Below are 16,858 nucleotides of genomic sequence, written 5' to 3'. Positions count from 1 at the left end.
GTTACAGACGTAACCAGTATTTAACAATTTGGCATGCATTCTTCTAGGCCTTCTATAAAAAGATCTTTCTAAGTATATTATTATATTGATCAGGATTCAATTTCAGAGAACAGAATTTACTCTAGCTGGATTAAATAGGAAGGCATTTATTACATAGTATTTAATAGCTTATAGAATGGTTGGGAGGGATAAAGCAACAGACTCTAATTTTAGTTTTCAGCAAAGTCTCCCAATATCAGTTCACCAAGAGAGTTGCTGCTGCTTCCAAAATCAGAAAATCGCCATTCTAGGTTTACAAACCACAATTAGGAACCAGCCATGATAGGAAAGATGCTGCTATTGCTGGTTTATCAGAACCATACCTGTTTGCTATGGTCTAAGAAATTGTTGAGCTGGGCCCTGCATTAAGCACCATAAAACTACAGCCTGGACACTAAGTTTGTCCTATTGCTGCTACAGAAAAACCAAAAGCTTCCTCAACCAGGTTTCCAGAAACAACATAGCTACAGAAATATAGCCTCTGCTTCACTTTCACCTTCCATGTGTTGTTCAGGGCTTCTGAGTGGCCAGACCTAAGTCATATCCAGCACCTAGCTGCAAGAGAGTCTCAGTCCCTTTTACTTTTCTGGGCTCCGCAGTTCAGAAAGGCAACTGAGAAGGCCATGAGTGGATATTTATACCACCTCCACAGACAGTAAAATGGTAAGTTCTAGAATTATACTGTTGGAAAGGACCTAGATATTGAATCCAACTTGTTCATTTTAGAGAGAAGGAAATTCAGACCCAGAAAGGCTAGATGACTTGTAAGCGAAGGAGTAGAAATAGAACTCAGTCTTTTACGTGGAGTTCAATGTAACCTAAGGAGAGATCTTCTCCAGGAGTCAGGTAATACTGTCCAGCCTCACTGAGCTTATTACCTGTAAACCCACCCAACAGATCATTTTCAGCTTATGGGGGAGTTTGTTTTGAGGACCAAAATGCAGGACTTATATTTATCTCTTTTGAATTATGTCTTTGTTAATTTAATAAAATAATTTTGGATTCCAATGCAGTCCCTGCCAGCTTGTGACATGCGCATTTAGGTAAGCATGTCTGTGTCCTAATCTAAGTCATTCAAAAAGAAAAAAGTTAAATAAAACAAATTTTAAAGAAAGAAATTTGGAAGGGCTCTATCTCACTAAAAATTTAGTTCTTGGTTGCCATTGATCTGTGTCACACCCTTTTGGTACAATTGTTTAACCAATTACCAACCTACTTGACTGTGCAATATCCAGCTCATAATTCTCTCCCTTGTCCACAAGGAGGTCTGCCCCAAAGCCAAGGGGAGCACCCAGGTACACAGACAAGCATTTCCCTAATCTGCCTATCTAGTCACCCTGTCAAAAAAAGAACAGACTATCAGGGCAAGACCATTCTTGATAAATTCATGCTTATACCTGGTGGACATTGCTTATAAGTCATTCCTGTAGTCATCTGCTCTAGAAAATCATTTTGGGAGCAATCTTACTGGTTTGATAGCCAGAAGGTACAGAACCAGGTGGGGCGCTTACCTGTTTAGTAGTCCCTGTGGCCCCAGTAAGGGATTTTGAGGTCCTCTGTGAAAGGGACATGTAGGAGCCCTCTTTCCCTTGGCAGGGGCTGCAAGTGTGTGTGGCCCCTGTAAGGGCTGGTGTAGCTACTGTGACTGGGCACAAGTTCCAGGACAGCTTGTGAAGTTTCAAAAAAAAATCCTCCTTTTGCATATAGACATGTAAGGCACATTTTATGAAACAATCTCAAGAGTCTTTGCCCTATTGTCTTGTGCTTTTGCCTCATTGCTCTCTATCTTCCCACCACCCTCTCTAGGGCCTTAGCCCTCATTTCTTTCACCTGTGGGAAAAACTCAACTAAAATGCTCCTTTCCTGAGAATTTTCCCCTGCTTCTTCCAGCCAAAATGAATTATTTTTTTTGTCTGAACCCCCAAAGCATTTTATTTGTATTGTCCATTTAACACATGGTTTGAGACATCTTAAAGGAAGAGGGGGATATATTTCAAGGTAAGGAGGGGGCAAGGAATGGCATTTTGAAGGATTGGAAATCATCCGTGGACTGGCCAAAAGCTTACAGGATTTCTGATTTGTATATTTAGAATCTTTTAGGGACTGTTAGAGCAGGCATTACTAGTCTTGTCTTTTTTGGATGGGGGCACTCAAATTTAGAGAGCTTAACTGGCTTGGCCAAGGTTATTCAACTACTACATGACAGAACCAAACCCTAAGTCCAGGACTTGTGCATACAAGTCCAGAGTTCTTTCCTCTACACACACTGGACTAAGTGTAGGCAGCAAAAGATCTCAAAAGGTTGTGACACAACCTCCAAAGGAGGCCCAAGGCCATTTCTTCCATTTTGTTTGTCTGAGGAAGAATAGAGGGAGAAGGTTTAGGCAAAATGTAACCCAGCAAACCCTAATATGGAATAGGGAACATCTGTGGTCTCCCTTTCCCCACTCATCTGACTCTCTGTTTACTAGTTTCTCCTTGAGTCAAAGAAGGAACTGAGAGCACTACCCAAGTATCACCAACCAGTTCCTGCCCCAGCATTTCTCAGAAGGACAGGCACAAAAAGTGATGAATTTGCAGATGTTGGGTTGGGGGTGGTGGGTGTTGGGAGTAAGGCAGGGAGAGTTGTTTGGTCAGTTGACCAAGTTGTCCCTATACAGTGAGGGGGTTTCAACTACTAGTCAGTCATCTCTGGTCCGAGGGTTCTTTGGAGCTGAAGTTATTTCCTCGGATCTTGATAATAGGTGTCCTTGTAGGGAAGGAGGATGCAGTTTTACAAAGGCACAGGCCTCTAAATTAATAAATGGACTTAGGGATGTGGTTGCGGCAGGGTAGATGGTTAAGATCTACTTTTTCCTAATTCTCATGGCTGTTGAGCTCCTGGACTGGTTGAACAGTGATTTTTGTCTGCCCAACAGCTTCCTCGCCAGAGCTGTCTGCAGCCATTCCTCCCCCCGCTTCTTCACCACAACTCCAGCCTCTTCTGCTCTGCATTCCCTCCAAACTGCCCCTGGTGCCATGGGTTAGCTTGGAATTTATTTCTCCCACTAATAAGACATGTTGATAAGTTCATTCTTATTACAACTCTGCAGTGTGGCTATATATATATTCTTAATTTGCAGATGAAGGAACTGAGACCTAGAGAAATCAAATAACTTTCTAAGAGTACATGATCACAAATGTATAAGTAGGAGGTCCAGATGCAGCTTGGGATTCATACCTAGGTTTTCTCTAGCTTCAGACTGTGGCCTTCAAAGATAGTGCCAGGCCAGGCGCAGTGGCTTACCCCTGTAATCCTAGCACTTTGGGAAGCCAAAATGGGAGGACTGCTTGAGGCCAGGAGTTTGAGACCAGCCTGGGCAACATAGTGAGACTCCATCTATTCTACAAAAAATAGAAAAGTTAACTGGGCATGTTGGCCTATGTCTGTAGTCCCAGCTACTCAGGAGGCTGAGGTGGGAGGATTACTTGAGCCTAGGAATCTGAGGTTGTAGTGGAATATGATGACACCACTGCACTCTAGCCTGGGTGACAGAGCAAGACCTTGTCTCTAAATAAATAAATAAAAGACAGTGCCAAATCTGACCTCGTCACTTCCTATGTACTTGTCTTCTATAGAATTATGTAGAATTATATATATCCATTTGTATTTTTGTTCAACACAGTTATTTGGGGGCCTCAAAGTATGCTTCATATGTATCTTCATAACTGTCCTAGATCTTAAGTTTCATTAAGAACATACTCGCAAAAATCGATAACTCATTAGCTGCAGGAGGGCACTGGAGACCTGCTGGAAATAGAAAGAGGAAATTGTCTTTGGAGCAGGTGGGCAGGTGATGGGACAAAAAAGGGGAAATTTCTCTGTCATCGTTCAGCAGAGATATGCATTTACAGTAAATATTTTATAGATGATAATCATAAATTATACAAGTGACTATGTTCTAGAAGCCCAAAATGATTGAGAAACAACCAGAGTGAGAAGGCTGGGTGATGTGTATCCTCATGTGATCAGGCCTTGTTACATAAAATGAGTGCTTTCTCGAAGGGCAGGCCATCACACACTAAACAATCTCTTAGCAACTGTAAGAAATTTTTGCTAATCAATATTTATAAAGATTGCAAGTTCAGTGGTGATAAAATGAACAAATTGTGGCTATGTGCATGTATGTGTCTGTGTGTCTGTGTGTAGCTACCAATCCTAAGACAGATAGCCTCTTCTCCTTTCCTTGACAGTAAGCAACTTGGCTTCCTCCCTAAAGATAGCACTTCCTTTCTTGGGCTTAACATCCTGCTTTTCTTGCAGGCTGTCATATTCATTTTTTCCTATTTGAAGGCAGGCGCAGAAAAATACATCTTACAAAAAGGCAAACAGTGCCCCCTAGTGGCAAATGCCCAAATACAAAAGCTGTTAAATTCACTTTAGCCTCAGGAATTGAAGCATTTTTATTTACTCAGTTACGGATACCGAGCCAGGCTCTGTAGGTATTCAGTAAAAATCCAGGAGTGTGTCTTACTCCCATCCTGGAAGAAGCTTATACAGTCATTTTATGGAGTTTAAGAAGGAAAGCTCACTTACAGCAGAAAACTAAAAAAGCTAAGGGAATGATTAGGATACTGTAATAAAATGTCAGTAACAGAAACTTTTAATCTTTTCCCTCTTTTCCAGAATGGAAATATCTATAATTGTTAACAATGAATAATTTTAATGATACTAATTGAAATAAATAAATAAAAACTACATGAAAAAGTGTATAGTGCCAATCATGTAAGTTTTCCTCCTACCAGCAGCCCCCAGAAATAACCACTAACAGTTTGTTATACTGTATATCTTTCAACATTTTTCATATATATGCATACATATATATTTTTTAAATAAATAGACTCATACATACTTTCTTGTTGTAAATCAGCTTTTTTTTTTTTTTTTTTTGAGACAGAGTCTCACTCTGTTGCCCAGGCTAGAGTGAGTGCCGTGGCATCAGCCTAGCTCACAGCAACCTCAAACTCCTGGGCTCAAGCAATCCTCCTGCCTCAGCCTCCCGAGTAGCTGGGACTACAGGCATGTGCCACCATGCCCGGCTAATTTTTTTCTATATATATTTTTAGCTGTCCATATAATTTCTTTCTATTTTTAGTAGAGATGGGGTCTCACTCTTGCTCAGGCTGGTCTCGAACTCCTGAGCTCAAACGATCCGCCCACCTCGGCCTCCCAGAGTGCTAGGATTACAGGCGTGAGCCACCACGCCCAGCCTGTAAATCAGCTTTTTTATTTTTTAACTTAGTAGTTACCTAGTATTTCATTGAGTGGATAAACCAACTCACTTAACCAGTCTATTACTTGTAGTCATTCAGATGTTTCCAGTTTTTCACTATTATAGATAATAGATGCTGTGTTGACAGTCACCAAGACCATCCTCAAGCTCCCTGATTTACTAGAAGGATTCTCAGCACTCAGAAGAACTGTTATACAAAGTTACGGTTTATTACCATGAAAAGATACTGATTACAATAAGCAAAGGGAAAAGGTGCATGGGTGAAGTCCAAGAGAAATCAGGGGCAAGCTTCCAGGTATGGTCTCCCAGAAGAGTTCATACAGAGATGTGCTTAATTCTCCCAGCAATGATGTGTGGCAACACGTGTGAAGTATTGCCAAGACAGAAACTCACCCAAGCCTTGGTGTCCAGAGTTTTTATTGGAGGCCAGTTACATGGGCATGTGTCACCTGCATGACTAACCTTAACTACTCATCTCTAGCCACCCAGAGGTAAAATTGATACAGTATGGCCCAGGGCCTCAGGCTTACAAAAACAGGCCTTTACCATAAGTCACATTGTTAGCATAAACTATCTAGTCTTACTGATACAGGTGGCTCAAGGAGCTGGTCAAGGGCCAGTCCTCCTGAGGACAGGCCTTTCTTTGGAGTGTGCAGAGCTTGAGCAACTACAGCCTGCAGAGTTAACCCTTTGCTGCACAGAGGACTTCTAGATTTATATCCGAACACTAACTAGGCCCTCAGCTGCCCGTTCCCGCAGGTCAGCTTCCACATAAGTGGAATATTCACATATCCTCCACTCAATTCAAACTGGCTGTTCTTTTCAAACCTCTCAGCATATAAACGGAATTTTTCATTCACCCAGAAAATAGAAACCATCAGAAGAGAATGTCTTTAACTTCTTGTCATCCAACCACTGAGCCTCCCTGCATCCCTGTCCATTCTTTCCTCCTTTCCTTTGGTTACCATGGAAAAGGGTACTTTTTCACCCGGGCTTGGATCACACCCCACCCCTCTAATTCACTCAAGGACTACTTTTCTCCTGTATCTTTAAATTCTCTCTCTCTCTTCTGCTACTTCCCCAACCTTTAACAAAGCTCATCTTTTGCATAAAAAAAGAAAAGAAAGAAAGAAACCCCTCCTTGTGTCAAATTTTCCTTTGGCGATGGTCTCATTTTTTTTTTCTTCTTGAAAGACTAGTCCACACCCACTGCTTCCATTTTTCTGCTCCCCACTTCCTCGTGGCCCCCTGTTATCAGGCTATCTTTCCCCAGCCCTACTCCCAACAACCTCACTGAAACTACTCTCACAAAGGATGCTAAGACCTTGCAATTGTTAAACATATTGGGAGCTTTCAGTCCTCACTTTACTTGACCTCTCTGGTATAAACTCATCCTTGGCTTCTGAGATAACAGTATTTCTTATTATCTTTTTGGCTATGACTCAGTTTCCTTCATGGGTTCCTTCTACTTACCTATCCCTTAAATCTAATTTTTCTTCAGCAATTACTCAATTCTTTTTGCATCTTTTCTTATACTTTCTTCCTAGACAATCTCATCAATCCTATTTCACTCATAAGGTGAATGGACCTCTTTTCTGAGTGTCATATCCAGTCTTCAACCAGCCAATGGTCATATTTACTTGGGAGTCAACATGTCCCCAGATGGATTCACTTTTCTCCAAATTGACTCTCCTCCTTTATTCCCTATCTTGGTGAGTGAAACCATCATCCGAGCAATCACTCAAACCAGAAATAAAGTCATCTTTGATTTCTCCCCTTTTCATCTCCAATATCCATTTGCTCTCAAAGCCTTCTTAATATCTCTTAAACATGTTCCCTTCCTTTCTGTCCCCTCTGCTAGTACCCTAGGACCTTGTCATGCCTTGACTCAATTATTGCCCCAATCTCTTAACTAGACTCTGCCTCTAGAATTGTTCTCCCCAACACATTCCCTACACTGTGGTCAGGGTTGTTTTCTAAAATGCAAATTAAATTGTGTCATTCTGCTGCTTTAACTTCTTTAATAGTTTGCCCAGCCTCTAAGAAAAGTTAAAACTTATTGGCAAGGCATATGTTGCCTTCATGATCTGGCCATGCCTATCTTTCCAGTGTCCTGTAGACAACTGTAAACACTATCTCAATCCTCTTTCTTTCTTCCTTTCCCAAACACATTTACACTTTGATGGGGCTTTCTGGCCTTTGTGCCTTTGTAGATGTTGGTCCTGCTTAGAACTTCTTTCCTCATCTCCCTCCTTTTTGCCTGAAAAATTCCCACTCATCCTTCAAGATGCAGATCAAGCATAACCTTCTCCAGGAAGGCATCCCTGATTATCCCCTTTCCGTTAGGTTTGGAGGCCCAGTGTGCTCCCTTAGTACCTTGCCCTTGCCTCTATTAAACACTAATTAAGCTATTCACTTATCTTTTCCTACAGCTTTTCTCCAAGTTCCTTGAGAGCAAAGACTGTCTTATTCATCTTCATATCCTCAGCATCAACTATTGTGCCAGGATTTTAAAGTGAGAAAGGTTGGGTTGATTCAATCAAGAGCTCAGAAGACTGTTAATGTGACTGAAACTGAAATTCTATACTATTTGAATAACAACTTCCCATTTCTCCCTACTGCAGCCCCTGGCAACTACCATTCTACTTTTTGTTTTCATGATTTTGACTACTGTAGATATCTCAGATAAGTGAAATCATACAATATTTGTCTTTTCGTGATTGCCTTGTCACTCAGCATAATGTCCTCAAAGTTCCTCCATGTTGTAGCATGGAACAGGACTTCCTTCTTTTTCTAAGGCTAAATAATATTCCATGTATACCACATCTTCTTTATCCATTAATCCATCTATGGACATTTGGGTTGTTTCCACCTTTTGGCAATTGTGAATAATGCTGCAATGAACTTGGATGTGCAAATATCTCTTTTCAAGATCCCACTTTCAATTCTTTTGGATATATATCTATAAGTGGGATCACTGGATCAGATAGTAATTCCATTTTTAGGTTTTTGAAGAACTTCCATACTATTTTTCATAGCAGCTGGAATATTTTACATTCCTACCAGCAATGTACAAGTGTTCCAATTTCTCTATGTCCTCACCAACACTTGTTATTTGCTGTGCGCGTTTCTTTTTACAGTAACCATCCTAATGGATGTGAGATGATATCTCATTGTGGTTTTTTTTTTGAGAGAGAGTCTCATTCTGTTGCACGGGCTAGAGTGCCATGGCATCAGCTTAGCTCACAGCAACCTCAAACTCCTGGGCTCAAGTGATCCTCCTGCCTCAGCCTACTCAGTAGCTGGGACTACAGGTATGCACCACCATGCCCGGCTAATTTTTTCTATGTATTTTTAGTTGTCCAGCTGATTGTTTTCTATTTTTTTTTTTTAGTAGAGACGGGGGAGGGGGGGTCTCACTCTTGCTCAGGCTGGTCTCGAACTCCTGAGCTCAAAGGATCCCCCCCAACCTGGGCCTCCCAGAGTGCTAGGATTACAGGCGTGAGGCACCGAGCCCGGCCTCATTGTGGTTTTGATTTACATTTCTCTAATTATTAGTGATGTTGAGCATCTTTTCATATGGTTGTTGGCCATTTGTATATTTTCTTTGGAGAAATGTCTGCTCAGGTCCTTTGCCCACTTTTAAAAATTGGGTTACTTGTTTTTCTGTTGTTGAGTTGTAGGAATATATATATATATATATATATATATATGGTCTGGATATTAATTCTTTATCAGATATATGCTTTGAAATTATTTTCTCCCATTCCATAGGTTGCCTTTTCACTCTATTGTTTCCTTTCATGTGCAGAAGTTTTAAATTTTGATGTAGTCCCATTCATCTATTTTTCCTTTTGTTGCCTGTGCTTTTGATATCATATCCAAGAAATTATTGCTAAATCCAAAACTGTGCAGCTGTATTTTCTTCTAGGAGTTTTATATTTTTAGGTCTTTAAGGAATTTTGAGTTATATTTTGTATATGGTATAAGGTAAAGGTCCAATTTCATTCTTTTGCATGTGGATATCTAGTTTTCCCAACACCATTTGTTGAGGAGACTGTTCTTTCCCCATTGTGTGGTCTTGGCACCCTTGTTGAAAACTATTTGACCATATATATGTGAGGGTTTGTTTTTGGGCTCTCTATTCTTTCCCACTGGTCTATGTAACAGTTTTTATGCCAGTACCATAATTGCTACTTCTTGACCAATTACAGTTTTAGTATCTCTCTGGCCCACCCCTCTCTATAGATAAGATTATTGATACCCAATCATAGAATCACCCCCACTTCCTGGCAGCATCCAATCTAGAGTCAAGCCCTGATTCCTCAAACCCTTTCCAAAATCACCTAATAAAAGCCCAAATCCTATAATAGGATCTTCCTAATGACAGGAAAGTGACTCCCAATGCTGGAATCACTTGAAATCCAAGTGAGTCCTTGGTTTTGTGCAAGAACCAACTCAGGAGCAAACCGACAGTATAAAATGAAAATGAATTTTATTCAGAAAGTAGAGAAAATCCACTCCACAGACAGAGTAGAGCAGTGGTCTCCAACCTTTTTGGCACGAGGGGCCGGTTTCATGGAAGATGATTTTTCCACAGATGAAGGTGGGGGGAAGGAGGCAGAGCTCAGGCAGTGATGTGAGCTATGGGGAGCAGCTATAAATACTGATGAAGCTCCCCTCACCCAGCTGCTCACCTCCTGCTGTTGCACCCCCATTCCTAAGTTTCATGGAAGATAATTTTTCCACGGATGGAGGGGTGGGGGTGGGCAGGGGTGGGGGAGTGGAAGGCAGGGCTCTGTGGCTTGGTTTCTAATAGGCCACAGACTGGTACTGGGCGGTTGGGTACCATAGGAGTAAAGGCTAGTTCTTCCTGTGGAGGAGAACCCACCCTATGGTTCCTTTAGCCACTCGAACAGATTAATTATAGGCTAAACAAGAGGGAGAATGTTGTTATTTCTTGGAAAGGGGTGGTATTTTCCTAGAATTAGGGTGATGTCCTAATTCTTCTGACTAAATTTGATCAAGCAGAAAGTGTCATGGCGTCAGGTACATGATGGGAGTGGGAGGTTTTCTTAGCAAATTTTATAGTTATGAACTGTGTAATGAAGCTCTAAGGTCAATAAGTGGTCAATTTCTCCGACATTTTGGTTCTAACCTATTGGAACTTGTCCTGCCTCCATCTAGTTTTGATAAGCGTAGTTTGAAACTTTGACTTCCTGACTCAGGCAACGCCTGCAGCAATGCCCAAAGCAATGCCAGAAGTAATGTCCAAAGTGGTGCCTGCCAGTTCCCCGTCTCCAACATCTTACTGAGATGCCCTGAAATTCTCCATAGTTCATGGTTGTTTAACTACAGGTGAGTTCCTCGTGGTCTTTGGCTGGAGGGCACTGACGTATAAAAACATGGGATTAATATCTTCAAAATATATAGACCAGTAAACATCAACAAGAAAAGGATTCATATCCCAATAAAAATTGGGCAAAACCAATAAGAGAAGAAATATAAATGGCTTTATAAGCACTGAAAAAAATGTTTTACTTCAAATGGATGAAATGATGCTGATTCAGTTGGTGTGACCTTTATTTCAAATTCGAGTTCAGCTGCTCTTGCTGCCCCTTTCCTGAAAGTCTCAATACTAAAAGCCTGAGAAACCCTTTATTTGAGGAAGTTTACCCTTTGCCACCAAGTTTGAGGGGATGGGGCGAGGAGAACGAGAGTGGAAAGGCCGCTCCGAATGGGATTTAGCTCCGCCCTTCCCCAATAAGCCCATACTCCTGTGACCGCCCTGGTCCTCCGAGGGAGGCGGCTGAGCAGCTGACTCGGGCGTGTCCCAGGGGAGGGAGGTTCTAGCCGCCGCCCTCTCGATGGTAGGGCCTGCAGCAGTCTAGTCTCTGGGCGCCGCCATGTCGGAGGCTCAGAACTCAAGCGGTGGCTGCGAGCACCTGAGCCTGCGCTCAAGCGAGGCCAACTACACCGGGCAGATGCTGGAAGTGTGGCCGAAACTGTACCTGGGTGGGGCGGCGGCCTTCGCGAGGCCAGACCGGCTGAAGGCGGCGGACATCTCAGCGGTTTTGACGGTGGACTCGGAGGAGCCCAGCTTCAAGTTGGGGGCTGAGATCGAGGATCTATGGAGCTTCTTTGTGCCAGCGCTGGACAAACCCGAGACCGACCTGCTTAGCCATCTGGACCGGTGTGTGTCCTTCATCACACAGGCCCACGCCAACGACCGTACGGTGTTGGTGCACTGGTGAGTGGTCGGATCAGTGGAGAAAAGTGCCTCGCTTCGCATTCAGTCTGACCCCGTCACCCCTTTCCTCCGAGGTCACCAGGGGAGTACGAGGAGGGCAGTCAAGCCACGAGAACCTCTTCCCATTCCTCCCGCTGGAGGCGTGGGTTCGAGAGAGGGTAGGGAGCTGGAGGCGAGCACCTGATGGCGTGCATGCTTTCATTCGTTAATGTTTTGGTTGGTTTATTCTGCAGCAAGAGTTGTTTTGGGAGTGGGAACGGGTGTCATCAGATAAATGACAAAGTCTCGACACCCTAAGGAGTTTACAGCTCCCTGGGAGAAGCCAGACACCCACCCTATGATTGTAATACAGACTAGGATGCTAGGTCTTTACTAAGAGAGATAACAAAGGTTTAAGGTTATTTAGACTTCGGAGGAAGAGCATATTATTTTTAATGTTTTTGTTTGGGGTTAGGGGGTTGGTTGATGAAAGGGGGAATTGGTTATAATCTAAAGGACACCTGGGCCACCCTTGCCTCGGGGACAAATGGGGTAGGTTGCTGCCAAGACAAAAAGAAAATTTTGGTGGGTATTTGGGAATCCCTAAGTAGTACTTGGTTGGATTGGAGGATAATAACAATAATTTGAATTTATTGAGCACTTACTGTGTGCCAGCACTTGTTCTAAATTTTACATAAGGACAGAAGGTAGTGATAAAATTCAAAGAAGTCTGAGACCAGATCTCCAGGGCCTTGAATGCTAAGAGCAAAGGAGTTTGGATTCGTTCTGAAGTCCTTCCAAATTTTTTAAAAACTACTGCAACTATTTTTGAATAGATAATACATTCACAGGGTTCAAAATGCAAGAGGAACATGGAAATAAAGGAATAATTCTTTGTATATTGGTCGTATTTCAGAGGCCATGAGTTTATTTGAGTAGAAGAAGTAGAAATGCAGTGGATCTGAACTTTACCATTAATAGGGGCTGGGTTTGTTTTTTTTTTAATTGTTCCTATTTGCTGTTTCTCTCTCTCTTTTTCAGTCATGCAGGACTTAGTCGAAGTGTCGCTGTTGTGATTGCTTTTTTGATGAAGACTGACGAACTTACCTTTGAAGAAGCCTACAAATATCTCCAGACTATCAAACCAAAGGCTAAGTGAGTTCTTTGTTAAAGTAATAATTCTGCTTTTGTGATGTGATTTTTTATTTAAAGAAAATTGAACTTGGCCAGGCGTGGTGGCTCATAGCTATAATCCTAGCACTCTGGGAGGCCCAGGTGGGTGGATCGTTTGAGCTCAGGAATTTGAGACCAGCCTGAGCAAGAGCGAGACCCCATCTCTGCTAAAAATAGAAAGAAATTATCTGGACAACCAAAAATATGTATAGAAAAAATTAGCCGGACATGGTGGCACATGCTTGTAGTCCCAGCTACTCCAGAGGCTGAGGCAGAAGGATTGCTTGAGCCCAGGAGTTTGAGTTTGTGAGCTAGGCTGACGCCATGGCACTCTAGCCCTGGCAATGGAGTGAGACTCTGTCTTGGAAAAAAAAAAAAAATTGAACTTTATATTTCTTTGTCATTACAGGATGAATGAGGGGTTTGAGTGGCAACTGAAATTATACGAGGCAATGGGTAATGAAGTGGATACCTCTAGTGCAATTTATAAGCAATATCGTTTACAAAAGGTTACAGAGAAGTATCCAGGTAAGTAATAATTGCTAGTGTGTACTGGGACCTTTTTAGATGTTACTTACTCTAACACTGAGCAGATTATCTCACTTCCAGCAATGTTGAGAAACTATTGTTTCCTTTTGAAACTGTAGTTTCGTTGGAAATAACTTACTCAAGGTCGTGTGGTTTGTAAATGGCAGGGCTGGGATTTGAACTCAGGTAATCTGTGCCAAGAATCCAAGGACTTAATCAGTATGCTTGTTACTGAAAGTTGGGCATTTGTCCCTGACGCTATGAGCTTTTAAAGCGGATGGTCCTGATTAATCCCATCTTGAGCCATCTCCTGTGGCATGAAGAACAAAGTCCATTCCTGCCCCTCCCAACCACTGGCCTGAGGCAGGGAGTAGGTTTTAGTTCTCAAAAAGTGTAAGGGCGTTTGGAAGAGACAGAAGATGTTTTTTATCCTTTTATCAGGCCATTTTCTCTGTTACATGCTCTTTTACATCATCCTGATTTCTCAACACTGGAATTTGATTTTTTTTTTTTTTTTTTAATTTCTAAGGGTAGCATTTGTTGCCTCAGTTTGGCATTAACTGAGTTTTGACTGAAAGTGCAGAGTTGATTTTGACAAATAAATACATTTTAATTATGTCATATAGAATTGCAGAATTTACCACAAGAACTTTTTGCTGTTGACCCAACCACCATTTCACAAGGATTGACACATCAGGCTCTCTACAGATGTAGAAAGTGCAGGTAAAATATGTTGTATCCTCTGGAGATTTTTATCTTGTCTCAGTAGCTGAAAAGTCCTTAAAAGTTTTATTTTCTTAAATCTCTGTGGGAAGGATTTAATTGAATAATATAGAAATTTCTAATTCAAATCTGTTTTCAAGAACAATAAAGTCTTAAAAGTAGAAGTAATCAGATTGTATGGGTTATTGCAAATTTCAATGTCATAATCAATGCTCTATTATTTTGTCCTCTGCATATTTTGTCTTTTTTTTCTCCTTTTGGAAGTCATTAATGTTTTTGTTTGGGGGTTTTAGGCGATCCTTGTTTCGAAGTTCTAGTATTTTGGGTCATGAAGAAGGAAGTGGGCCTGATGACTTTGTCCACAAGAGACTGAAGCCACATTCTGTGTTTCGTTATTCGTGTACATCTTACTTTATTGAGCCTGTACAGTGGATGGAGTCCACTTTATTGGGAGTGATGGTTGGACAGGTGAGAACACATTTTCTATAATTTTATTGTATCATCTATATTTTATTCCTTCTTGCATTTTAAAACATATCTTAACTAGTGTTTTAGTCCATTTATTAACTCCTTTCTTGCTGAAGATTGTATCTTTCTAGTTTAGATAAGACTATCAAATAAAGTATTTTTAAAAAGTAGCTGATCCAAAATAGTGAACGACTTTTGGTTGAGAGCGCTGATCTAAGTTAATAAATTCCTATTAGTGAGGCTATTGTTTATATTTTTTCAAATATAAGACTAAGATTTTTTAAACTAATTAGAATATATTTAACAGAATTTGAACTTTGCAACAAGCAAGGTAAATCAAGGATTTAAAAATTAGAGTTAAAATCTCTTTCCTTTCTTTTTCTTTGTTGGCTTCATGTATCTCTCTCTCTTTTTTTCCTGAGCTTTTAGTTTAGTATGTTTGCTATGAGATTCTTTTTCATTTTCTGTTAAAGAATGCAGCTCTCGAGTAGGTAGGACAACAGGCCCGTACCACCACACCCAGCTAATTTTTCCATTTTTTCTTTGGCAGAGCCTAGGTCTGGCTATGTTGCCCAGGCTGTTCTCAAACTCCTGGGCTCAAGGAATACTCCTACCTTGGCCTCCCAAAGTGCTAGGATTATAGGTGTGAGCCACCAGGCCCAGTCCACTTCACTGTTCTTGACGGCATTATTTGTAGCAGTTAAAGTTTTAAATTTTGATGAAATCCAATTTACCTATTTTTGTCTTTTGTGGCTTGTGCTTTTGTCTTGCTGCTTTTATGTAATCTGGAAAACATATACATATACCCCAAGTTAAATACATTTTTTGGAAAGATGCTAAATCACATTTGTGTGATACTTCTTGTATACATATTTGAATTTTTCTATAGAATATATACCTAGAAGTGAAATTCCTGGCTTGAAGAATGTATACATTTTAAATATTAGTAATATTCCAACCTGACATTCAAAGCACCCATAATTTGCTTTTCGCTAACTGAACACATGTACCCATTTCCTCATATCCTTAGCATGATAGATACCATAAAGCTGGTAAAGTTTTGTCAGTCTGTCAATCTGTGGGGTGAAAAATGTTAATCCTAAAATGTTTAATTTGAATTTTCATGACCACTAGAGGACCAACGTCTTTATGTATTTACCAGCTGTTTAAAGTTTATTTTTCTGTAAATTGCTTTCACATGTTTAGCCCATTTTTCTATGGGTTCTGCCTTTTTCTGATTGATATGTTGGAGCTCTTTATATATTCTAGATGTTCATGCTTTGTTTAATATATTGCAATTCTTTTCTCTAGTCTGTTGCTTATTTCAATTTTTCCATATATTTTGTCATATTAAAATTTAAGATACTTATGTAATAAAATCTGTTCATTTTTTCATTTATAGTTTCTGAGTTTTATATACAGACTTTCTGTAGCTCAAGATTAACAGTAAAAATCCCTACCTCATACTATGCACAAATTAAAGAGCTAACCATAAAAAATAATACTATAACTACATTAGAAGAAAATATAATTGACTTGTTAAGTATCTTTGGATTTATCTGTTTTACTGGAATATCTATTTGTTTTAAATAGCCAGAAATCTGACTTATATGCTGTCAGTATCAGTCACAGAACATGAGAATCCTAACACACTTTTCTGTCCTTTGGCCATGATGGTTTTAGTTTGAAACCTTAAATTATAAACTGATTTAAAATCTATTTGCATATGCCACATCCATTGAACCTCCCTTAATCTAATCTCAAGCTTCACCTTTCTCCCCTTAAGCTGGAATTCATCTGTTCCTCCTCTAAACTCCCTGAATAAAACATGCCTCTTATGCAATAATTATAGTGCACCATTCTATTACAGTCAATTTCCAATGTATTCCATCTCACTGATTACATTATATACTCCTTAAGGTGGGGACCTAGTCTTAGCTGTTTTTGTATTCGGTATTGCCAAGGTAATTATTTGTTTTGTATAAAAGTGAATGAATGAAGTAACACATTTGCTTTATTTTAGCTTCTTTGTCCAAAATGCGGTGCCAAGTTGGGTTCCTTCAGCTGGTATGGTGAACAGTGCTCCTGTGGTAGACGGATAACACCTGCTTTTCAAATACATAAGAATAGAGTGGATGAAATGAAAATGCTGCCAGTTTTGGGGTCACAATCAAGAACAATATGAACTTGTGATATCTGATAGCCTGGGAAGAAACTTGATATGCACTACCCTTGCTTATTCATTCATGGCAGTTTTTAGGCCATCAACATTTCATAGGAAAAGTGAGAAGATAAAATCACCTGATGTAACATGGAAACTGCTTTCTTAGCTTATTACATGATATAAGTAGAATACTTTACATGGCAAACAAAGCCCTTTAATCATGTAAATTTTATTGGATATTAAAATCTTTTATAACCCTGA

At 40.4% G+C, this 16,858-nt stretch overlaps 1 protein-coding gene across 1 annotated transcript; it reads left to right on the top strand.

The window, feature by feature from the left end:
- The first annotated feature begins 11,198 nt into the window (after window positions 1-11,198).
- DUSP12 (dual specificity phosphatase 12) lies at window positions 11,199-16,858 on the top strand. The gene is made up of 6 exons (XM_069478428.1): window positions 11,199-11,562; window positions 12,583-12,696; window positions 13,124-13,242; window positions 13,869-13,965; window positions 14,259-14,433; window positions 16,457-16,858. The coding sequence occupies exons 1-6, from the start codon at window positions 11,219-11,221 to the stop codon at window positions 16,616-16,618; spliced, it is 1,011 nt and encodes a 336-aa protein (XP_069334529.1). The 5' UTR covers window positions 11,199-11,218; the 3' UTR covers window positions 16,619-16,858.

Source organism: Eulemur rufifrons, chromosome 8 (assembly GCF_041146395.1).
Source record: "Eulemur rufifrons isolate Redbay chromosome 8, OSU_ERuf_1, whole genome shotgun sequence".
Classification (NCBI taxonomy): domain Eukaryota; kingdom Metazoa; phylum Chordata; class Mammalia; order Primates; family Lemuridae; genus Eulemur; species Eulemur rufifrons.
This window is presented reverse-complemented; position numbering and strand designations above follow the sequence as displayed.

What these genes read in the sequence shown, in the direction of transcription:
- DUSP12 (XM_069478428.1), top strand. Translation starts at nt 11,219, where the DNA reads ATGTCGGAGGCTCAGAACTCAAGCGGTGGCTGCGAGCACCTGAGCCTG. An exon ending in GGTTACAGAGAAGTATCCAG is followed by an intron (nt 13,243 to 13,868) that starts GTAAGTAATAAT and finishes TATGTCATATAG; the next exon opens with AATTGCAGAATTTACCACAA. An exon ending in TGGGAGTGATGGTTGGACAG is followed by an intron (nt 14,434 to 16,456) that starts GTGAGAACACAT and finishes GCTTTATTTTAG; the next exon opens with CTTCTTTGTCCAAAATGCGG.